General features: G+C 39.2%; 2 protein-coding genes across 3 annotated transcripts in view; both read right to left on the minus strand.

Annotated features, from left to right (window-relative positions):
- Positions 1-24,981, minus strand: part of RSAD2 (radical S-adenosyl methionine domain containing 2) — a 206,393-nt gene that overhangs the window by 153,395 nt on the left and 28,017 nt on the right. The gene's annotated exons all lie outside the window — the stretch shown is intronic.
- Positions 1-24,981, minus strand: part of RNF144A (ring finger protein 144A) — a 61,561-nt gene that overhangs the window by 18,081 nt on the left and 18,499 nt on the right. Inside the window, exon 3 of one of the 2 annotated variants that reach the window (XM_056487145.1) lies at positions 8,737-8,878. In XM_056487145.1, the coding sequence (XP_056343120.1) occupies positions 8,737-8,871 (135 nt within the window). In that variant the 5' untranslated portion in view covers positions 8,872-8,878. Of the gene's footprint in view, positions 1-8,736; positions 8,883-24,981 lie in introns of both variants that reach the window. The other variant, XM_056487144.1, reaches the window with a different exon arrangement.

Below are 24,981 nucleotides of genomic sequence, written 5' to 3' on the forward strand. Positions count from 1 at the left end.
CATCCAAACTGGCCTTGAACACTTCCAGGGATGGGGCATTCACAACTTCTCTGGGTAACCTTTCCAGTGCCTCACCATCATCATAGTAAAGAATTCCATCCTAGTATCTAAACCAACTCTTTTTCAATTTGAAGCTATTCCCACTTGTCCAATTGCTACACGCCTTTATAAATAAAGTCCCCCCAATTCCCTTGTACAGCCTTCTGGTTGGACTCCCTGTAGCAACCCCACCATAAAGCTACCTGTCCCTGTGGTCCCTTTAATCCTGATCCACAAGCTTTTGGTTATCACCTTATCCATCCCCAAGTGTAGCTTCACACCCTCCAGCTGGTTACTGAGATACAGAGTAATACCTCCACTTCACTTCTTCCTATCCTTCCTAAAGAGCCTGTACCCTTCCATTTCAACACTCCAGTCATAAGAGCAGTATTATTTTAAACTTAGTATTCTATAAAAAAATAAAACTACTTTCTAAGAAATTTCCATGGTATACTCACAGCACACAAGAAAATATGTCAGAAAAGAAAAAGAATAGTAGGTTGCTCAGGGAGCTTTTAAGCTTCGTCCAAATTTACTACAGGGCCTTTTTGTGTAAAGTAATTGTAATCCTGCCTCAAATCTATTGTTTAATAGCAGGCTCAACTTGGAACCTCTCTTGCACTACTGCTTCAGTGTGCCCAATTCTCTACAGCAGATCTAGCATGTAGCTTTTTAATATCACCCTAATCCTACTTAGTTGACAAATGACTTTTACTGGAAAATATCTTTGCACACCTAACCACAGAGATCTATTTCAGGCATATGCATGACTGTGGGAATTATTTTTTTTCATTACTAGATAAACTGTCAGCTAGGCTGACCAAATCCTCAAGCACAAGCTATATTCAACTTCACAAACCACATAGATCTGAGACTGATGTACATTAGAATGGTTGAATGTTTGTGGTAATACTTTGAAATTAAATTTCCACTTCTATAGACATTTTTTCAGAAACAATTATCTACTTGCAAAGAAGTCTTCACTATTAGAACTCAAATTTTTATTAACCCTAATTTATCATCTTAAGAATAAATCACAGGAAGAAAAAATTCCTTTATCTTGACATGCAGTACTTCAAATCTGAAAGCAGTAACAGGCAACTGTCTTACACGCTTATCCTTTATATCCTTTGTTTTGTTACAGAGACAAAAATTCTGCTACACAAGCATACCAACCCATGACTCCAAGACAAGCACCTGCAAGGACTCCAGAGCTCCAAAACAGGGAAATATCTAGAGCTTTATGCTGTGAATAAGAAGGTACACACAGAGAGAAAGACTTCAACCAGGACCAGCAATAGATAACATCACAGCTGATACACATCTTCCCCAAAGTGGCAAGAAGACCTCTTTTGGAAGACCTCTGTTTAAAAGGTTTCCTGCTTCTGTCTTCCAGATACTTGGCCTGAAATTGCCAGGGGTAAATGCCTCTTTTTCCCACTATGCTGTCAAAGTTTAAAGACTCCATCAGCTGTTCTATAGCCCTGTTATAGATGATATTGTCAGCCTAAATGCAATCACATCGTCTTGCCTCTGGATGATGGCAAACAAGGATGAGGGCTGGGGAAGATAAATACAACCCATGTGCTTCTTTGCTTGAGAACAAACCATCTGAGAGCATTCTTTCCCGAGCTGTAAAATTGTTGTTGTCTAAGAGTCCTTGTGCTCCCAGCAGCTGGTATAATCTTAGTACGGGGACTGGCCCCATCCTGGCAGGAGCAGGCACTCACCCATTACAAATGCTGCTGAAGTTAGTGCAGTGATGCCTGTTGATTCATCCTGTGATTCATTGCTGTGTTGGTTCTATCTGTGTCCAAATGCCTTCTGACAGTACACTCAAATATCACAGCAGTCCCTGGTACATGCTTCTTAATGAATGCAAACAACAAGTCACAGACAAGATGCTCCTATCAGGGATGAGGTGCATTGCCCCTCTGAGCCCAGCCTCCAGACCCTCCATAGGAGACTGCACCACTTTGAGTACAGGGAACAGCACCACCAGGCCATCAGCCAACTAATTATGAAATAAGGCAAGAAGAAATGTATTATCATGAACGTAGAAAGAGGAGCCCTGGTGATTACATCAGCTTGAGAAATGTCAGCACATGGCAAATAGCCTTCAAGACACAGCAATCAATGGCTGCAGAAACCACAAGCAAGACCAAGCAACCAGAACTAAAAGCACTGGAAAAACAAATGCCTTTTCCCAGCTAAGTATCTTGAGAGAGAAAGAAAAGGCAACATAGACTTACAGCTGCCTAGCCTTTGAAGTGGTGGGCTTGTTTCTTTTATATACACACTTATTTATGGAAGATGAACAATTTTTCTTCAGAGGAAGCAATCACAGCAGTTAACAGCAGAAAATGGCCAAATGGGACAAGGACAATACCCTGTGATATTTCTTCACCATTGAATAGGTATTTCAAGTGGATGTACATGTAAACTTTTTTTCATTATGGATTTTTATCCCTCCATTACCTTACATAAGCTTTTGTTCTCACCTATTTAGGACTGTAATTGGTAAAAACACAGAGTAAACTTGATAAAAATTAATTTATTTTCAAATGCCAACATATGTGGGATGAAAATCAAGTATTCAGAAGGCAAAAAACATCACCAAAAATCCAGTCTTATATGTTTGAGAAACGTTTATTCCATTTCAGAACAGAAATAGCAATTCTGAGTGGGAGGAAAATACACCTGCAGCAAACAAAGGGCCTTCCCTTTTCACATGCAAAACCCTATGCAAACCAAAGTGAGCCAGTTTCCCCAACACCCTGATGAAGACAGATAACTTTAATCTCATTTAATGACATCACACAGGAGATGAGTGCTGAAGGCTCTGGATCAAGTTTAGTTTTCACCCAGGGGTCCATGGTTCCTGCTTATTGAAGCAGGGAGCTCTGCCATCCCACCACCTACAAGACAAGTGAGAACACAGCCAGCCACATGAACTGCTACACAAACACACAGTGACCTCTAACCATGAAGCCTCTACTAACACATCACATGTCAAGATTAGTATCAGTTCTCTGCTAAGGCTGGGTTGTGTGAGCTCAAGCAGGGAGCTCTAAGCTTTGGTGGTGGGAAACAGGGAAACATTACAGCTGCTAAGAAGGACCTTGAACTCTATAAAACCTCACAAGCCATTAGGTTCCCCCCTCCCTCCCTCTCCAAGCAAGTAGAGGTGAGGAACAGCCTGGTGTCAGCATAGTCCTACCCTGATAAGGCAGGCTTCTTTTGGCAAGCAGAGACTAGCTACACAGGAACAGGAAGGCAGCCAAGCCCACCTGTTTCCATCCATGCTGCTCTTGGTGTCTGCCTTGCCCTGGGGGAAGGAGAGGCTGATGCTGCCTCTGACTCATTTGGAGTGAGGGATAACACTAAGTAAATCACTTTTTTCTGTCTTTCAACTCAGAGAAGCTCCATGTGCTTCTGGTCAAGCATGACAGCAAGAAAAAAAAAAGGGGATGCCTGATACCAGTTATAAGAAGGTTAACATTTGCCTTGCTGATTAACAGCCTATAAGGAAGCTCAAACAGCAGAATGATTAGAATTAAGCACATCTATACAACCAGTCATGATAAGGCAAATTCAGTAATCCTGTTTAAAAAGGGCTAGTGATAACAGAACTCTGTCACTATCCCACTGTCAAGCTACTTGGGACAGAATACAACAAACTTGGAGAGACACCAAAAGGTCCAGGTAAGATTAACCAGCTGGCTCAAGCACTTAGAGGAAGGAATCAGAGTATAACTAACTACAAAGCAGTGATAGTTTCAAACACCAAAGTTGATCCACATGTGCTATCTGCTCAAAAAGAAAGCACAAAAATGAAGCAGAAGGCAGGTCTGAACCTTAGTTTTGTTATTTTCCAACTGTAGGTGGCCCTCTCATGTACCTGACTACAGCTTCTCCTTCTAGCAGTAATAAGGTAGACTACAGAGGAGTAATCCGAGTTTTTTCATCAAAGACAAGTTTTCTGTCATGCTTTGTATTTCTTCTAGACATTTGCTTGCTTGAACTGCCTACTTGACAGACTTTTGTTTTAAATTTGAGATAAGTAAGCAATGAATCTGCTGGTACCAGAACAATCAGCAGTGCGTAACATTTTGAAGTGAACTGAATAATCTAGTGTGAGGTCAAAAGGAGCTTAGCCAGTCTTAAGTAATAGTGGCATCACTGCACTAGCAACACATTGACACATTTGTGTGTGCTTTATATATAAATTATACATTATTTAAGTACACAGATGTACATGTAAATCCTGAATCTGAAAACACTCAAGCAACTGTTTGACTTCCATGCAAGAATATCATCTGCAAAAAACCTGTTGCAACTTTAACACATATACAGTTGGTAACATGTCAAAGAAACATCCTGTCCATTAGGATACATGTGAATTTCATCACAGATTACAAAAGAATTTCAGACAGGAATTGGATAAAATTGCTCCCTGCTTATCTCCTGTAATCCCCTTTAAAAAACAAAGGCTAAGTAGTAAGTGAAAAAATTTAGTGCAGCAAATAATACCGAAAAAAAATTAAAGAAAAAAAATTGTATTCTCTGCTTTACTCTCTTCTTCCCCTCTAAGTGTAAAGCTTTCTGAAGAAAATACGAAAAATCGTAATTGATAATAACGCAGAAAAGCAAAAAGCTAGCAGCAGGTATCTTACTTTTCTCTCTGTCCTTTAAGACTTTTGTTCCTCTGGTACCTCAAGCAATCCAACAATGAATTTGCCTGAGGTACCAGAGAAAATACATTCTTATAACATTCCTAATGGATGAGATATGACTTGAAAGCTCACAGTATTGTCTGAGCATTAATGATCACAATGATAAAAACAATAATGGAGTATTGTACTAACTGGCAAAGTAACACTATGGGAAATTGTAGTGCCTGTGCCTTATCAGCAGAGGAGTGGCAGCCTGCTCTATTTAATCCATGCACAGCTCTGCCAGAAAGCAAATGGAAACAGTGTCCCCATTCTATCTTTCTGAATAGAAATGCTGTGCTACTGTACAAGTGTCAGGAAGGGACAATCCTTCATGGTATCTTTACTACAGCATTTCTATGATTATAAAGAATCAAGAGCTGCAGACAGAAATATAGGATGGAGAGACTCATACATTGATGCAAATGCTGCCAACATACCAGTACTACTTCACTTGAAAGATCTCTTTGTAATACATACTCATGTTGTTTCAGCTTGCTGTGATTTAGACAGAAGAGCTAGGACTAGTGGTAAAAGCTGTAGCAAAAGTAGTCCTCACACTTATATGGATATTCCTTTTCCTTTTTTTGCTCATATTCCTGGAAAGACTACCAGTTACCTCTGTTCATTTAAAAAAAGCCTGAACAAAACTACATATTGGTGAAAACAAGAACAAAGCAGACATGGACTGGATCTACTGTACACAGACTCCATGCAAAACCTTGAGTCAACAGGCTACTTTTTTAGATTTTTTGGCCATTTACAAAGCACAATTCATATGCAGTGTCCCTAGTAATCATTTCTGAAGGAACACCAGTGGATGAATCTGCGTACATCTGTCACACTCTTTCTTAATGACTTCCAATAGGCCAAACTATCTTGCCAGACTCATGGGAGTATTTTCTTTAGCAACTGATCAACCTTCAGGCTGGCCCAAAGGCAGAAATGAAGGCCTTGGGTTTCCGATAAAGTCCTGGGCTGTAATAACAATTTTTTCAGGACACCCTAATGTCACTGCATAAAACTTGTAAGTGGCAAACAAGAGTCAGACAAGTTACAGAAATTTCTTTAAACAGGACAAATCTGAATGAACTATTCAAGACAATCAAATACAAGTACTAAAAACTGGCTGATGATTCCACCTGAGCAGAGTTCAAAACACAAATTCCATGTCATCAGTCAGATTACTATATCAGCTGCTAAGAACAGGTTATCGGTAAAGGTTACATGTCTGAGGTCTGTAACTGGTTATACCTTTCAAAACAGCAGTAAGAGTCAGCAACCACATTCTAGCCAAAAAACAGAAGATCAGGGATGGCAGTAAACATTAGAAGGAACAAGGTGAAGATGAAAAAATGTATTTGGTAACCCAGTCTCTCTGCTGCCAGGGAAATGTTACTGAAAACTGACATTTAAATATTCTCTGCATTCAAGCACCGGGGAGAAACTCAACACTCAGCTGGAAGCACTAGAACAGAACAGTTTCCATGAAGCCTGTTTCTCTCTTTTTCCTGAAACCTATTATTTTATATGCTTTTGCATGCTTGGGCAAACATTATTTCAAGCAGATCTAGCTGTTCCATTGGCTGCCTCCTATATCTTCAATAACCACCAGGAAAAAGGAAATCTGTTATTTAAAAAATGGTAATATTTCCATGAAGAAAAATAAACTAAAATCCTTGATTTCAAATATTAAAAATGCACACCAAAAAAACTTTGCTGGAAAGGACTTTCAAGTTTTAAAAGAAAGTCACTCAATCCCATGTCTGAGTCTATAATACCACATCATAAACTCTTGGGAAATTCAAGTCTGAGTATCATGTATCCTACAAATTATATTCTTACTCATATTCTCCTTTGCTGAACTATCATTCCAAGGTTTTTGGTGTAATTGCTCCCATTGCAAAATTTAATGAACTAAAATTTTAATTTAAATTCAGTATTAGGGATGAAAACTGACTAGTAGTTTCCTCTCTTCCTAAACTAGCAATATCCATTAACTGCGATGATGTTCTTTGTCAAATGCCATGTGTTCCCCAGTGTTTTGTATTTAACTGACAAGATTCTTGTTATTCTGGGTAAGCATTTGTACAATGTGGTAATGGAAACCTGTTATGTGACTGCAATTATGATACAGCAAAATTGGAATCTGTAATACATTAAATACTTTTCTAGTTACAAGTGCGTACATGGCTATGCTGGGTACTAGTGAAAAGCATTTAAAGAACAATGCAACCATCAGGCACCATCAACGTGGGATCAAAAAGACAAAGCCTGTTAAACTAATTTTATAACCTTCTATGACAAGGTGATCTGCCTGGAATTAAGGATTAGGCAGAGGATGTAGTTTCTCTGGATTTTAGTTAGGCTTTTGAAACTGCTCCTCTTAGCACCCTTCTGCACAAGCTGTCCAGCTATGAGATGAGCTTTGAGTGAAAAATTTGCCTCCAAGGTTTGTAGTGAATGGGACTTTATTTTCTTGGCAACCAATCACCAGCACTGCTCCTCAGAGCTCAGTTACAGTGTCAATTGTGTTCAATATGTTTACCAACTGTTTGGACCCAACAATCAAATGTATCATTAGCACTTTTGATGATGATACAAAACTGGGAACTGCTGCTGATTCTGTTGAAGGGCAAGACGCCTTGCAGAGGGATCTAGATAAATTAGAGCAGGGAAATGATCAGTGGCATGAAATTTAACAAGTCAAATTGCAGATTCTGCACCTGGTATGGAGTAATGCCAGGCATAAATATGAATTAGGAGAGGAGTGGCTGTAGAGCAGCCCTGCAGAAAGGGGTCTGGGAGTGCTGGGTGACTGCAGGCTCCATGTGAGTCAGCAGTGCCCAGCAGCCAGGAGGGCAAAGCCATCCTGGGATCACCAAACCCAGCATTGCCAGCTGGTCAAAAGAGGTGATTGTCACTCTGGGTTCAGAGTTGGTGCAGCCTCACTTTCAGCACTGGGTGGAGTTCTGGGCCCCTCCATTTATGGAAGATGTGAAGGTCCTCAGGTGCATTTCCAGAGGACAACAAAGCTGGTGAAAGGGCTGGAAGGATGGAAGGAGCTGCTCCTGTGAGGAGCAGCTGAGAACCTTAGGTTTGTCTCGTTTGGAGAGAATGGTTGACTGAGGGGTGACCTCATTGCTCTCTAAAGCTTCTGGAGGAAGGAAAGTAAAGAGGGAGGTGCTGAGCTCTCCTCCCTAGTATCCACTGACAAGACACATGGGAATGGCTCAAAGCTGCACCAGGAAGGTTCAGACTGGACATAAGGAAGCACTTCTTTACACAGAGGGTGACCAAGCATTGCAGCAGACTTCCTAGAGCAGTGTTTGAGGTATTTGGACAATGCCTTTTAATATCATGCTTTAGCTTTTGATGAGCCATGAAGTGGCCAGGCAGTTGGACCACAGATCATGGCTGAAGTGACCACTTTCAACAGTAAGACTCTATTCCCTTCTGAAGTTAAAAAACAAAACAAAAACAAAAAACCCTCACAACAACAAAAAAAAAACAACCCAAAACAAACACCTTAGCACCCAGCAAAAACCCAATCAACCATAAAACCACTTCCAATAGTCTCTGATATTCAATTAATTGTGGGCAAGACCCCACCAAGGTCTCTAACATTTCTGAAAGAAAGTGAAGATTTTGTCAGCTCTCCCATTCAAACTCATTAGAAGATGTTTTATATAAGGTATATAAGGGGCAGCAAAACCACCCCAAATCCAAGCCACTGATAGATAAAAGGGAAAGTGTGAATAACCTCAGCAAGGAGATAACAATACATAGATTGAAGTTCTGAATAATTATTTTTTTTTATTACAGGAAAACAAAGGTTTACTTCCTAGCTTTTGTGTAAAAGATATTCATTTCTGCCACAAGATCAATATTTCAGGGTGAGTCCCACCCAGCAAACCCACACTATTTCTGCAGTTAAACCTATGTCTTGTTTCTTTATGTCTAATAAAGAACAGAAACTCACCAGGGTACAGAAGATGCATTGGCATTGTGCTATTGTCGTCATCTGCTCCACAGGGTATTCACCAAGGCAGAGCTTACAGGACACTAATGGGTCAAGTACCAAGTCCCAGGTAGGCCTGTATCTTGCTGTAGTCATTGCAGAGCTGTCTGAAGAACAGCACAAAAAATAAAGATACTCCATTATTTCCTTATATTGATAGTCAGTACATTTCTGTCATTGGAAGTCACATTGTCAGCTGTTTCCTGTTGGGTTTGGCTTTTTCCAATGACCTAATTAAACAGCAATAGTTAACATGACAGTGCCAGCACTTGCAATCCCTTTTATATCCCCTACCTGATAGAAGTTGCATAGAGAAAGCAGAATGAAAAGTAACACAATACACTAAACATATGAAGGCAAGAAGGAATACCCTTAGGTCACAGGCTTTTGTTGCACATTACAAATGCAAAAATCTCATTTCCAATTTCTGTTATTTTCATCACTAGTTACAAGCTCTCTCTCACCAACATTAAACTTTACTCATGACATTCCTTAACTTCAGCTACCCAGGCAAGACTCAAAAGGTCCTTCATAAGTCAGGCATTTATTATGCCCTTTTCCAGCATGATATTTCAGCTCTCAGAGCCAGATATTTTTGTTCCCAGGAGCATGACAGATCAATCAGTTTACTGTTAATTTTAGCAAGAACAATAAATACTTTGAGTACACTGCAAGTTTTAGCCTGCATTTTCCTCTAACCCTTTTAATATAGCTGAGAGCACAACTTTGCTGTAGCAACAAACAACTGGGGCAAATAAGGGCACAAAATGAGCTATAAGAAGAGGCTATAATAACCTATATACCACTCTCAAGATAGTGATAGGATAGGATCATGCAGAGCATCTTCATCCTAGGCTTCAGGGCCCAGATGGTGTGTTGTCAACTAACTAACCAGAAAGAAAATCTTGCATATAAAAAATGTATTCCCACAAAGAGGAAAGCCAATTTATGAATTTTACATGAAGAAAAACAAAACAAAAACCCACACACTCCCCCAAAACATCTAGGGTAACTTATGGAGTACATCAAATCTTAACAACATATTTACTAGTAATGTTTTATCACGGTGACACTGACCTTACAAGCGTAGAAAATTTATATCCCAAGAGGTTCACGTTATCATGCCTTCCTCCTTCTCAAAATTAGGTGGTGTCATATCAGCAGTTACTTTATTAAAATCATGGTTACAGTTTTTTTTAGTTTTCTTTTTTTTTTTTTCCCCTCTTCCCCCACCCCCCCCACCCCAACCCCGCCACTACCCCTTGCAGGAACTGCTAGTTTTAAGTCAAATCTGTGAACTTTGCAAGACCTCCAGAACTGCAACAAACTAATGCTTACTAGACTAGATTTAGGCAGATGTTCAAGAAAAATGTGCTTTTTGTCCCCCAAGAAATTACATGCAGACTTCACAAACATTTCTTTCAAGTGCAAGTCTTTGACATTCAATTAATTGTGGGCATGACTCCACCAAGGTCCCTAACATTTCTGAAAGAAAGCAAACATTTTTGTCAGCCCTCCCATTCAGTCTAACTCATTAGAAGATGTTTTTTATCATATATCTAAGTACCACCAAAAGACTTTTTTTCTAGTGCAGTCAACAGGTAGAAAAAGGGGGCAGAGAATAAAGGTTAAGCAATTCCATTTCCAGGGCTGCTCTAGACCACTTCCTCTAAAAGCCCACAAACAAACTCCAAACTGTTTCAAAGGAAACAGATTGAACAGCCTCACAGAACACCACATGAATGCAACTTGTGCTGTGCACAAGAGACCTCAACATCAAAGTCCAACACGGTGATACAAATGAAACCCCATGATTTCTAAGGCTACTACACTGCTACTTTGCTTCACCACTACTTTTTCATTTCACACAAATTACTAGCAAAACCAATTTTCTTCTTCCAAAGTTTGGTTTATCTGACATTTATATACAGATTCATGCAGTATTTCAGAAGTAGTGACCAAACACATCTGAACTGTCTGCTGTTAGTTATTTGCTTCTCCTGCCTAGTTTAATGCACATCTGATGCTTACGGCTGCAAGTAGATGAAACTAAGAAATAAACAACGAAGGATAGATTTATATTAAGGATGTACTTGCATGCATCAGGCAGATCAAAGTCATAGCAAATTTCATGGCTAAGATGTAGAATCTGACAATTCAGACTAAAGCTCACCAAATATATGACATAGCTTATTTCAGAAAAAAAAAAAAAAATTATATATATATATTCAGTGTGGGTCAATAAGTGAAAACAAAGGGAAAATACCAAGCTTTCAGCTCCAAGGCTTAGCCTTGGATATTCAACAGAGGCTAACTGGTATTACTGTGGTAATTCCACTTTTGAAGAGCAACTATACTGCAGTAACACCTCACTGGGAAATATTTCTCCTCTTTATCTTCTGCAAAGCAAGAACAAATCTACGTAAAATGCCTTTCAAGTCACCTTGCAGCAGACAAGCAGAAATTATCTGCCCCATACAGCTGGCATGTAATCCATCCTGAATTCAGACATGGTGATAACTGAGCAAACTCTGAATTCAGCCTCAAATGGTAGTAGAGCCACTCCTGCTCTCCCCTCCTTGCCAAACACCTTTCAATAAAGAAATTTTACATTCATTATGGGGACAGGGGAAGACACAATGTCACTAGTGACATTAAAGCAAGGACCAAGAAATTTGCCACCAAGCCTAAAAAAGCTTGTACTAAAAGCCTCCACACCCCACTAGATCATCTCTCCTGGGGTACCCCTACAAAGGAACAGAGAATGAAGCTTTTCAATGCATGGACTAGGTCTTGTTTCATGATCATCCAGCACATTGCTGCAACTAAATAATAAGCTTCTATGTTTACATCATAACTCTTAGAAAAGCTTTTTTTTTAAAAAAGAAGCATAAAGCCAAACAATCTTGTAAGAGAAAAGCAGAAAACAAACACCTCCTGTCAAAAGAAGATTAAAACTCCTACTGTTCCAAAACTGGCCTTTTATGGCTTCAGATTGTATTCTCATGCTTTCTAGTGATGTGCAATACTTCAGGGACAATGCTAAGTAATTGCAAGAAAGACAAGGTAACGAAAAGGACTTCTAGAGGAACAAGATATTGAAAAACATCTTGGTGTATCATTGTGTTTAATGACAGCACCAGTTACACAAACAGTCAGTAAAAACTTTGCCCCATAGTTTGGCTATTTGCTAGGAGATCCCAAGAAATACTGAAGGTACAGAACTACAGTTCAACAGACCTTAGCACACTAAATATATAGCTCACTGGAGACTGCTTGCCTAACACCAATACTGACACCAGATACACCAAATCAGACTTAGAGACACGGAAAATCAGAGAAGTTGGTCATCAGTTCAGGCTCCCAATTCTACTGTAGTCAATGTCAGTCTCATTTACATACTCTTGCTGACTGTGGTCCGTATCTGGTCATACTGAATTTGTAGAATATATGGTAAGATAGCACATCATTTCCAGAACAGCATCCCAAAGCAAACTGGAAGTCAAGAATAGGAAATAGCTTTAATAAGAGTTTGTTCAGAGCAGTCTTGTCATAAATAATTAACAATCTGACTAATGACTGTTTAATTCTTCAATTGTGTGTATGTCTACACTGAAAGGGAGCCTTTGCAGAAATGACTGAAGTCTTTTTACTGTAATAACATCTATATATGAACGTGACTCTTAGGCAGTCCCAGAAATGTGTATGGAATGAAAAGGAAATTTTCATTCCAAGAACAATTAATGAATTAAGTGAACATGAACTGTATTTCTGAACAGTAATCCCTCAGTTTTTGGTCCACCTACACAGACTACGTTTTCTAGTGAGAACAAGTGGCTGATGACCTCTGGTAAGTCAAGAATAGAACAATTCTTTTGAGGCCTCAAAGAGTTGCAGAAAACAGTGAAGCAGAAATACTGTGAAAATTTCTTTGAAAGCAGGAAATAATGCAACTTTCTTACACAAAAGTCATTCAAGAAGTCATAGAACAATATGATTTTTTTTTACTGCACTCTGTCAAGTATTTCACAGCACTGCACATTTAATTTGCAATTGCATCATCTACACTTAGGATATATGACTATGTGAGAAGAGTGACTAGAAAATAGGGTTGAATAGAAGTTATATGCAGCACACTAGCTGATGGGTCTCTTCCACCAAGAAAGACTCAAAACAGAGATTTCAGCAGAATCTCAATTTCAGCTTTAGGTGAGGCATGAGTTTAATTTCTAAATTAAGGGCTTCAGTCCCCTCTCCTACCAGACAGAAAGTTAACTCCTTTAGGCAGATGACTTAAGTGTACCTGATCAACTTAATCTGAATTTACTGACATGATGAAAAGCAGCTCTTTAGAAATCAACGGAAGGGACTTGAATGGGATTTAAAATTTGGTTTCAATCTTCTTGTCTTTCTTTATCAAAATAGGTCTAATTAAAGTAATACAGGCTACTAGATGAAATCAGACATCTGCTATAGTACAGTTTTAGTATTGTGTATATGTATTTATAGATTAAAATAGTATCTAACAGAGACTACATTTCCTCCTATATAAAGCCAAGCACATCTGTCAGTACAATTGTATGTTTTTATTTAATATATGAAATTTGTTTCTATACTATCTATTTATAAAACTAATACTTATAAAAATGTAAAACTATACGAAAAGCTACAGATTTTTACTTATGTGGAAGAAGCCCACAGATGTCTGAAGTGCAGTCATCTGTAGAAAGAATACTACACTGCACCCTGGAACTGGCACTGCCTTTTAAGTCAGTATTTTTGACTTTGAGCCTTCCTCTGCTGCCAGAGCTGTGGCTCATATGTGATCCCACAGCCATGGGCCGTACCCTCATGGCAGCAGGGACAACCCCTCAGGCTCCAGGCTGGTGGCCAAGAGCATTCAGCAACAGTCCTGGAGCTTGCATTATTTGCTACCTCTCTCTCAGAGCTGGAACTTGATGCCATTTTTCATTGTTTCTAGGCTTTTCCAAAGATCTTCAGAAGGATCATGTGAAAAGCCTATGAGATAATTGACCACTCTGCAACTGTTTTGTGTCTGTGGCATCAGTTTTTATTATGCAACAAAAGCACAGATAAGGTCATTTTAAAGTCACTTTATAAAACAAATTATTATATCCACCCAGCAGGTAGATTTTACAATAACACAAACTGGCAGGCAGACTTAGTATCTCTCAATTATCAATCACAGTTACTGGCACCTATCACTGCAGTAACTGTGTCTTCAAGTCCTCATCTCCACAGAACTGCCTGGTAAAGCAGAATCCCTCTCTCTGATAGGTGTCAGTCACACTAACACAAGATTGATTTACATGGATGTTTAAAGATGACTAACTGCAGAGTTTTGATGCCTGCCTTCCTCAGGTTCTTAAATCCTGTCAACCTGTCAAATGCCTACCTACATCTCCAGGCTTACTCATAAATCTGATCCACAATCAACTGCACAAGTCTAGCTGATAGGTATCATCCTCTGAATTCCAGCCAATCCCAGCTGCTAAAGCAACATTCTTTATTCCAGCAGTATAACAGGCTGCTGTTTATAGGCATAACTCTTTTCAACACGTAGGAAGCTTCAACTTATACTTAGAGAGCAGTGCAGAAAGTCAACACCTTGTCTATTGTGTGTCTATGTGAACTCCTCAGACCTAGCCTTTAAGTCCCTACACAGATTAACCACCAACTTAAACCTCTCCAGGTTCTTACCTTCAAGCTATTCCAGGGCCCAAACCCAAAAGAGATAAAAGACCATGTATAAGCTTTAGAACACTGTCAGCAACTCTAGTTTTCCAGACAATGAAGGACATGGGAAACAAGCTCTTACTTTGAGTTGAAACAACTACTCCAGGGACTCAAGTCCATTCATGAATAGCCACTGTTTCTTTGCTCTACCTCCCTGACTGATAAAATCCTGTATTTTAAATATATAACATAAATATTATACATACATATGTATGTATAAATATGTACATGTATAAAGACTACATTGAAACATTCCAATGCCAAGAAAGAAAAAGAAAGAATGTGTCTTTTCACTGATAAAAGGTATCTGAACAGTAACATTGAGTGCAAAATAGAATAAAACTAGTGGATTGCTCCAAGGACAAATCACTTTTAGGGCATGTTAAAAGAATCAAAAAACCCCACACCAATTTCTTTGCTAAATACCTGGGTAAATTTTTTTCTTGTTTCTTTTCTAGAGAAATTAGAGTGTTATATATGTCAACCACCCCTGCCAAAACCTTAAACAATGTGGCTTGATTACTGCACAGACCATGAAAGATTTTAAAGATTAGAAAAGTAATGGACAGTTTCTAGATCTATGGATATGAGAATACTGTCTATCAAATACAAGGGTGGGTAGAGAGGAAAAGATATTATGGCAACAAACACAGAAGAGAGTTAGAACTCCTCCTTCAAAAAAAGAAATACTACAAATAGAAATGCCATAAGATGTCCATGCAGAAGTGCCCCAGAGAGGTAGATCCTTGCACATATTCCAAAAAATACAGCCACTGAATGTGACAGAGCCAACGAGTTTCCTGACCTTGCATTTTCCTATGTTTGTCACCAGCACTGGTGCCACTGTGGCTTCTTGTAGCACTGCCAAACAGCAGCAACCTGAAATAAACTGGGTGAGGCTGTTATTCAGATCCTGTAGGCAAGGGTGAAAACATTTCAAAGAAAAAAAGAAAATCACCTAATTTCATCTGAAAGAAAGTGCAGATGAGAAAGGCAAACAGGCAGAAGGGAAAGAATGGAAGAGTCAAAGGCAAGAAAAAAGAAAAGTAAAAAAAGAAAAATAGTGTAGTAAGAAAGACAATAGAGAACATAGGAAAGATGGGAGAAATCTGGAGAAAATAGTTGAAATAGATCAACTTGCTAGCTCTTCCCAGAGGCAGTGATACAGAATAAAATAACAATTGAAGTGGAATCACTGTAATATGATCCAAACATTCAATATTCCCAAAAGATGACATGAACAAGGATAGGTGGGCAACTACTAAAGAACATTCATTAGACACATGAATTCTGAGCAATGTTCGCTATCCAAGAGATTATAAAAGCATTGGAGCAGCAGACAACCTCAGGCAAAAGCTGGGAAGCCCTTGCACCATGCCATTTCCCAGTACTGGAGTCCCAGATCCTCTGCACACCTCAGAGCATTATCAGCAGTCAGAGGCACAAGGCTTAAGATAATTAGAAACAGCAAGGTCAAGATGATATACATTTTAAAAGCATCCTCATCTCTGCTGGCTGGGAAAACTCCATCCCACATAATACAGGCGAAAATCCTGGACACCATAGAACTGGTTTATTAACTGATCTATAAACTGGCAACACATTTTGGTCTGAAGAGAACAAGCCCATCTGTCTCATTTTCTTGCTTTAAGAGTCAGGAACCTATAAGATCCTTACTAGAAACTTCCAGAAACTTTACCGCAGTGAACCACTGCCTTTGAATACTGGGGCCAACACCAAGGCACCATCTGTGAACTGCTGTGGCAACAACTAGACCTATACAAAACTGTGGGAGGCCACAGGTTAAATCACTAACAGTCAATGTTTAAGCTCTGAGTGTTTCAGAGAAGGGAATATCAGCTGCACAGAGATGAGGTCTTAAAACGAGGCAAGATGAAGCCAGTCTAAAAGAGTCTGATCTTAAGTTGTATCCTAAGCACAACAGCAAAAACCCCTCAACACTGTCTGGCAGTCAGAAGTGACTCAAGAGCAGAGACTGCCCTAGCTTGTAAAGGCCACAGTAATAAGAATGGCACAGACAATTCCACTGCTCTCTAGGGAAGCACCTTATTTTTTTCCAGGAATTCCTAGACCACCCAGTCAAAAACAACTGCTTTGCTATGCCTTTCCTCCCATCCCCTACATTTCCCCATGTTTTTCTTATCTCTTCCTCAACTCTTTTCCCCTCCACCCCCTTTCTTGTTTCCTCCTATTCTTTCCCTCCTCTCTGCTTACAAGAATTGATGAATTAATGCACTCTGGGCTGTCTCCACACTAGCAATAAATCAGTAAGGAGTAGCTTGAAGCTTTGACATACCACAAGCTTTTTACTTCTCTCAGAAAAGAAATATGTTTATACAGAGTCCAAATAACACCAAGTTTGAGCTCTGTAAGAGGTTGCTTTCTGGGGGGAGAAAGAAAAGCCTTAGAAGCTTAAAGCTAGAAACCACATTTAAAGCTATGCAAAGTTATTGTGAATTTGAAGATATAAGCAGGAGGAAAAGAGTCCTAGTTCTTACTGAAACACTTGGACCACCTCTCAAAAGGAAATCAAAACTGTTCTTTTAGTTGCAACTATGACAAAATGCATGCTTAGGGCATGCTGCATTTCCATCGCGCTTTTCAAGTTTCAAATTAGGAACAGAGCACATGGGATTGAAAAACTCACCACAAACCCTCTCAAGGTGTTACCTGTATACCAACAGTGGAGCTCAGGTTTGAACAACAGCTTCCATGTTAGCTGTAAGACACACACCTGTGTGCCATCCCTTCCTATGCTAGATCTGAAATGCAAAGCAGATATGCTGCTGGCTGAAAGCAGCATTCAGAGTGGGGTGCCGTCTCCTTAACTTCCCTGTAGCTCTTTGTTCTTTTGACTCTGTGACAAACACAAAATTCCAGGTAGATATTGATAAGAGACAGCATTTTTCACTGCTTTCAGTGTGGAAAAGTTCCTGGTCTCATGTCCCAGATCTACTCCTCAGATATTAGAGTGAAGATTTCCCTTGCTCTGAGAGGTTATCTTCCACAAACAGCTTAAAGAGGAAGAAGAACCAAGAGAGCATGTTTAATAGATAGGAGCAGAAAGAATGTATTACCAAAACAGAGTAAAACAAAGATTATTCATAGAGTAAATCTTTATAGACATGTTTTGTGTACTCATTACAATCACATGGAAATTTATTTTTTCCAAATCTATGCCTAAAATCAGCAACTTTAGCAAGAAGTCAGACAGCTTCTCTCCCAAATCACCAGCTTCTGTAATATACCATTTCACCCTGTGAATTAGATGACATGGTATACACACTCATTCACCACGCTGGTGTGACACACAAGACTAAACACAAGGAAAAACATAGATGGGGTTTAGACTGCCCAAGATAGTTATGCTACTGCAGGTGCCTAAAGAAGCAGATTTTCAGATAACTGCCTATGCTACTTATTCAGAGAGAGGAAGGAAAGTGATTCTGAAGACCGTCAGAGGAAAACGGTGTTTCCAATACCAGGCACTTCAGCCAAAAAAAAACCCACCCAAATTGGAAAAAAAAAAACAAAAACAAAACAAACCATTACACATTTCTGTAAGAATTATGTCCCCTAATAATAAACTAAAAATAATAAATGGCTTGAGCTATGCAGTGGGCTGAATTATATATCAGTACATGTCCCCTCCTCTCAAGCACTGAAAAAACTGATACACCTGCTCAGTACTTCCTGCAGACAGGATCTAGTAGTCTGGTAAACACTAGCTGTTACACTCTGTTTCTCTTACTAGTAGTCCTAAATTTAAAAATAGATAAGAGAACAAAATATTTTTATCATTATTCATATCATCTGATGCTTTACATGATAAAAATTACAGCTATCAACTAGGACATTTTACAACAAATCTCCAGACTGACAAACTTGATGACTCTGCATTCAAATCTCTTTTTGCATGGTTCAAACTCAACTGATTATTCCCCAGCATCCCCACAGAAGTTTTGTCTCTATCTCCTGTTGCTCTAATTTCCTCCTGCTTGAAGCAGCCTGCCCTCTTCCCATCATGTTATCTGTAGCACACCAGTTCCTCATTCTCACTGTCCTACTAGGCAACTGGCTTCTCTTTTCCTCTCTGGAAAAGAGGAATTTTGCCTCTAAGCACAGTGTAATGAAATTTAATTATATTTTGGTCTATGCTAGTATCTCAGCCACGCTAGCTTGATGAATCAAGTGGTGTCTGCTTCCAAGTTTCATCTCGCACATCCAAAATTCCATGTTCCAATTACGTATCTCCATGTCTTTGTGTGACAACCAGCACATGCCTGTGCACAGATATGCCACTCACATGGGCCAGGGAACTTAAAAGACAGTGCTTGGATTAGGGACAGATGCTTAGTTTCTCTCTCTCTTCTAAGCAATTGTCTGGTCAAGTTATTTAGCACAGGCCTTGCAAGACCTTCAACAAACACAATCAAGGGAAAGTTCTTATGTCAGAGTGAACCACTAGGATCGCATGTACCAAACAAAAAAGAATCTAATTATTAGAACACGACCTGTGTTATAAGGAACAACTGATAACTTCTTCTGCCCCAAACCTACTGCATAACTGAACAGCTCACACAGCTTAGTCAGACAGACACCAGCTGGTACCTACCACAGCACATGGGCTGAGCAGAGGATGGGGGGGATGAGGAGTGCATTAGCTGCCTGAGTACATGTGCCTGAGCACTTCTCCCTCTGCAGAGAATCAGCATGTAACAGTACTCTCACAGGTGTAATATATCAGCCTCAACATCAGCCCCAGCTCTAATCCTTCACAGTAATATTACTGTTGCACACTAATGCTTCCACAGCTTTGTTGCTGGTTTTTTCCTCCCTCCCCATCTTAAAACAACATTGCAGTACAACACATATAAAACCCTTGTTTACTGCAGAAAGAAGCAGCACATGGCAGACCATGCCCAACGCCTCTGCAACCACACAGGCAGAGATACCAAAACCAAAGGCTGAAGTACTGAAAGCATAATAGGTAGGGAAGAAACAAAGAGCACAGAATCACTACAGTGAAGGAAATGCTCCCTTCAGTGCTCCCCTTGTCCAGGTAACAAATACAGTAAGTTACAGACCTCTAATTTTGGGATTGGCTATTGGGATTTCCTCTGTACCATTTTGTACACTTGAGGACAGCTCAAAAAAATCAAGAGGTGTTGATCTCTGGTTTATTACTTCTACTTTACATTTAGTATTCTCCATTTACTCATGAATAACTGAAGTAAATTAAGATTAAAAATTAAATTTTGGTACTTGAACTATAGTTTCCTTCCTCATTTACAACAATATTAACAAGCTACTGGAAGTTCTAGAGTGGCAAATCACTTTCCTGACCAATTAATTAATTTAGTAGGGACAAAAGGCAGTAGACAGAAACTGATGCACAGAAGGTTCCTCCTGACTACGAGGAAGAACTTTTCTGTGGAGGTAACTGCGCAGGAACAAGTTTCCCAGAGAGGTTGTGGAGTCTCTCTCACTGGAGAAATTCAGTAACTGTCTGAACAGAAACCTGTGCCATGTGCTGCAGGATGACCCTGCTTGAGCAGGGAGATTGGACTGGATGATCTGACCCACTCTGTGAAACCCCTGGGATTTTTAACTGTTGTTATTATTATGGAAGAGACTTGGGTTTTGAGTTACACAAACAGAACAGACGTCAAAAATTATTCAAGGAATATACCAATAGAATAAGCTAGCAAAAATAATTTAAATTAAGCTTTTCTAACATGGTGTCAGCAAAATCAGTTTGAACTGCAATAAAATTATAAATAAAAAGGATGCTGCCTTACATGTATTGCTATGAAAAGCAAGCTGAAGGCACTTTAAGTCACTCCCTTACACCTTCTACATACTCCCATAAATTCATCCTGTTAAAGAGGGAACACCTCAGATATGCAGGCATTAATATCCAGTGCACCAGAGGACTTAACTCCACTGTAGATTCAGTATGCAGTGAATGTGACAGCCTGCTCAAGAGAGGAACTGCCTGCTACCATTTTGCATCGTCTCCTAGCACTCCTAGACCATATTAACCCCTTCCTCAAACTAACACAGATGTTGCAACTGGCAATCAGTCCTGGTGTTCAGGATACACCTTATGCTAAACATCCATGAGAGCACTTATGCATTTTGTATCTGTACAAACCACATGCATCCTGCTCAAGCTATAAAAATTATGTGCCCATGCATGTGGGCAGGAAGGATGCTGAAGCACAGCCCTCACTGCACATCTTGTGGGACATAGTGCTGACCTGGTTACTAGCAGAAAGCACTCTGGGCACAGGGATAGAAGACTCCTACTTACTCCTCAGTTTCTCAGCAGAAAGATCTGGCTTGCTGCATAAAGCAACTGAATTTGCATAGATTTGTTCTGGAAAGGAGAAAAGCATTTTTAGGGCAGCTTAAGCTTGTGGCTATTATTATAGGCGTTTATAAAGAAAAGCTTTAAAAAAAAAGTCAAATACCTTTTTCAGTGAGTCCTGATGGCTTTTAGAAGAAGTGAAAAATATCAGAATTAAGTAATTTTATTTCCTAAAGAAGAATATAAAATAAAGCAGTGATGCTTATATTTAAACCATTTACATACACAATATATTCCCTAAGCCACTTCATAAAATGAGCTCCTACCACAGGTACAAATGATCAGACCATGTCCATTACCTACAAGGTAACTAAAGCTTGTCCCACAAAAACAAGATCTAGAAAAGGTTAGTAGTTCTTTGAAAACATGCTACTCCCTATGTAAAATATCTATATCAAGCCTTCTACTTGGGACATCACTTATGTATGAAAAAACCTTTTCAAGAGCTTGACATATGCTCACATATACTCAGAACAATCTCAAACAGTTTATTAACAGAAATCAACTCTAAACTCCTCCGAGGGAAAAAGATTGTCTTGTGTTTGCATGGTACATACTGCAGTGGGCCAGAGGTTACAGAAGTTTACATGAATACAAACAAGCTGTAAGACAATTGAACTAATATCAATAGGCTTGGTACTAAATTCTAAATGCCTCAGAAAACATGAGTAGCTGAATTTAGTGAACAACCATTTTCTGCAGAGCTGCTTGGGCATCAGGAAGTATCCTGATACAGTATTTGTTTGAGCAGTTCTGATTCTTGTAGCTTCCATCCCTTGGTATGCAGCCCAAAAAAAGCAGACCAATCAAGTCAACATTGAAACAAGTAATAAAGGAAGAAAACAGACTTTCTTGAAAAAGTTATGACTAAAAGGCTGAATTAAAAAAATGGTAGGCAAAAATACTCTACACTTCCCAGAGGTCAAGTGTACATTTCAGATAGTAGGAAACTTTCCAAGTTCAACTCATGCTTTCCCAAACCAAACAAGACACAAACCACAGAAGCCTGCCCTCTTTCCAGCTGCTGGGAAGATCACAGATGAGGTTGTTCATTATGATCCCAACCGAGTAACATGGTACACACACCACCACCCACCTCTTCAAACATACCTCGCTATTTAAAGGGAATACACTGTACTAAAATATATGTATTTTTTAAAGTTTTGTAGTTCTTACTTTTTCCTATTTACTTTAATGGTCATCATAGTGTTTTATGTTCAGGACATTGTGAAAAAACAGCCAGAGGTCTGACATAATAGTCTAAAAAAGACGTTTAGAAAGAAATTGTTGCAGGGGTTTTAAACCAAACAGAATGGATTACAACCCACTGTTTAAAATTAGGTTTTGTGGTTGGTTTTTAGATATTCCTAGTAACCAATTCAATCTGATTGCTCTTTCTTGGCTGAAGTTATTGCACCTAGCAATCTAGGAGGCCAATAACAGAAATTTCATTTTAAATATGGCTATTAATCTTCTTAAATATAGTCTGCTATATGACTGAGCTGTGTCAGAGGCCTTAAGTCATTCGCTAAGTTTTGAGTTTTGGTTTTTTTTAATCTAAGGATTATAAATGCTTGACTAGGATTTAAAAGTTTGACACATTACTGGGATTAAGTAGTTTGTCAATATTAAAATTATGCAAAAAAAAAAAAAAAGGTTTCAGCAAGGAACTAAACCTGGAACATCTTTGAATTCCTATTGAACGTTCCATGACAAGAACCTACCACCAAAGAACAACTGTTTAACCATCAAAGGTATCCCACATTTCTTTTCTGAAATTCTTGGGTAATCTGCATTGTCTGCTAACAGAGTATTTTGTCCTAGTTAATTGGCAAAGGCAGCTCTTGAGTTTTTTTCACAAGGAAACCAATTAAATAGATTCAAGAGCAAAGCAGCTCTACTTTAAAAAACAAAGAGGGAGGAACACAGGAGCTGGCTGCTGCTTCTCCAAAGAGTTGGAACAAGCCATTCATTTAAAAACTGGAGACAAAGCAGTGCATGCCCTTTATACTGGTGAGCACAGATGTGAGCAACAGCATCACAACTTGAACCACGTGGGCTTCAGAACTCACTTAGGTGGGAAAGGCTAGAGCAGAGCAGTGTAAGAAGACTCTCTAATGCAACAGAATAAATTCAGGGTTCTTTATAGTGCCACCAAAATGTTCTAGATGAAGAATAGGGAGGATTTACCCTCAGACATAGTGGACCAGCTGTAAGCCAAGGCAGTGCTACATAAACTCTAAACCTGTTAATTCTGATAGCTGCAGTCATGCATTTGAGCCAGTGGGGAGTTTGGGAATATGACTGTCAAAACAACTAGGTCAATAACTACCAGCAAATTCATAACCTATCTGTACTTGAAAAGAACAAAAAATCCCAAACCCTACTAAAGAAAGCCCATGGGAGACAGTGAAAACGAGAAAGATATGTAGACCAGGAATCATCCAAATATTAGATTTAAAAATATATAAAGCAAAAGCTGACAACAAGGTTGTTAGAAATTAATAAAAGTAACCAACCATTTGTAAAAATAGCTGATAAACATTTTAAAAGTATAAAAAATAATTGCAGCACTGTAAAAGGAACCAATTATGGACATAGATAAATGGCACTAGAGTAAGAATTCAGAGTGCTGGGCAAAGACCTCTTCACCCAGGTGTTGAACAAAAATACAGGCTCTCACATTTGGACATAACACTTTAATACTGAGCAACAAACTGTGCTAAACTTTGAACCACAGATCTGAATCACCTGAGCAGGACTGAAGAGGATGCCATACCTGCTAGTGACCTGAAATAACCAGGAGGTCTGGGTTCTTGCAAAGACAGCAGTGGTCAGAGTTAGCAGATGGAAAAAGCAGGCAAAGTGGTATGTAGTGCATAAGACAATATAATTATCCTGTGACAAAGACAGCTTGTGCTCTCTCCTGCCTTCCCTACTAATACTCAAAATTAAATGTTTTCTTCTGTGGAGACTAGTTTTGCTGTTTGGTTAAAAAAGGCAGTGTTGAAAAGTAGCTGTTGGGCTTGGAACAGCAAGCACTGAGGTTTGAGAAGGCTCCCAAGTGCTTGGAGAAGTTCTTGCCACAGCCCCTGAGAAAATCAGCTTGCTTGTGCAGCTCAGCTTAGGCCTGACAGACCAGCCAACCAACCTGCTTTCTCCCCAGCTCTAAGCTCAAGGCTTGACAGAAATGGGAACCAGCACCTCAATTTATAACAGAGACATTAAAAGGACTGTTGAATAATATGGGAACCTGTAAATCAGTCTTTTACCATGACAGAAAAGGAAAGGGATGAAGTAGGCAGTTTCCCTCTGTGAGATAGCAGCTTCATTCCCATTGGCAGTTCTTACTCTCCAGTGTTACTTCAAGCCAGCCTACAATTTTTGTAGAAAAGTGAAACTGGATTGAGACATGCAAAAGGCAAGCCAAAAGAAAGCAGGAAGAGCTGAATTTGTAACTGCTGGGGATGGGAGGAAGATTTAGTAATACTGACATGACAGGAAACACAGAAGGAGCTATTGATCCTTGTTAGGATCAATGTATTACCAGGAGAATGGAAAACTGATCAGAGAGAATTAGAGAATCCACTAAAATCTGAATCTAGGGACAAGAAAATTTCTTAAGTACCACTGTAATGGAATTCTGTACGTTGCCTTAAAAAAAATTTAAAAAGTGGAAGAAAGCTTGTGAAAGCTTAGGAACTGACTTATGCAGCAATGAGATTCTTTTGCACAAAACAAAAAATTTTGCAAGGTGTACAGTGGTTGCTTAACTTTATAGAGGTCAAAATACACAACAGCAGACAAGTGTCTTGACTTGTGCCTCTTCCCTGCTTCATACATTGCCAGTGCATTCCAGCACATTTAATACTGTGTACATTTGCAGTAATCAGTGCTCTCTATTTCCGTTCTCACATGCTGAGTTGGAAAAAACAAACCATTCCTAACTCTGCTATCTCTTAACAGAAAGGTAACCAATTTTACAAAAGCTGGAACTACAAAAAGCCAGTATCACCTATATATAGCATCTGTATTAAAAAGTAAACATTCACAGC

The sequence above is a fragment of the Oenanthe melanoleuca genome, chromosome 3 (genome assembly GCF_029582105.1).
Source record: "Oenanthe melanoleuca isolate GR-GAL-2019-014 chromosome 3, OMel1.0, whole genome shotgun sequence".
Lineage (NCBI taxonomy): Eukaryota > Metazoa > Chordata > Aves > Passeriformes > Muscicapidae > Oenanthe > Oenanthe melanoleuca.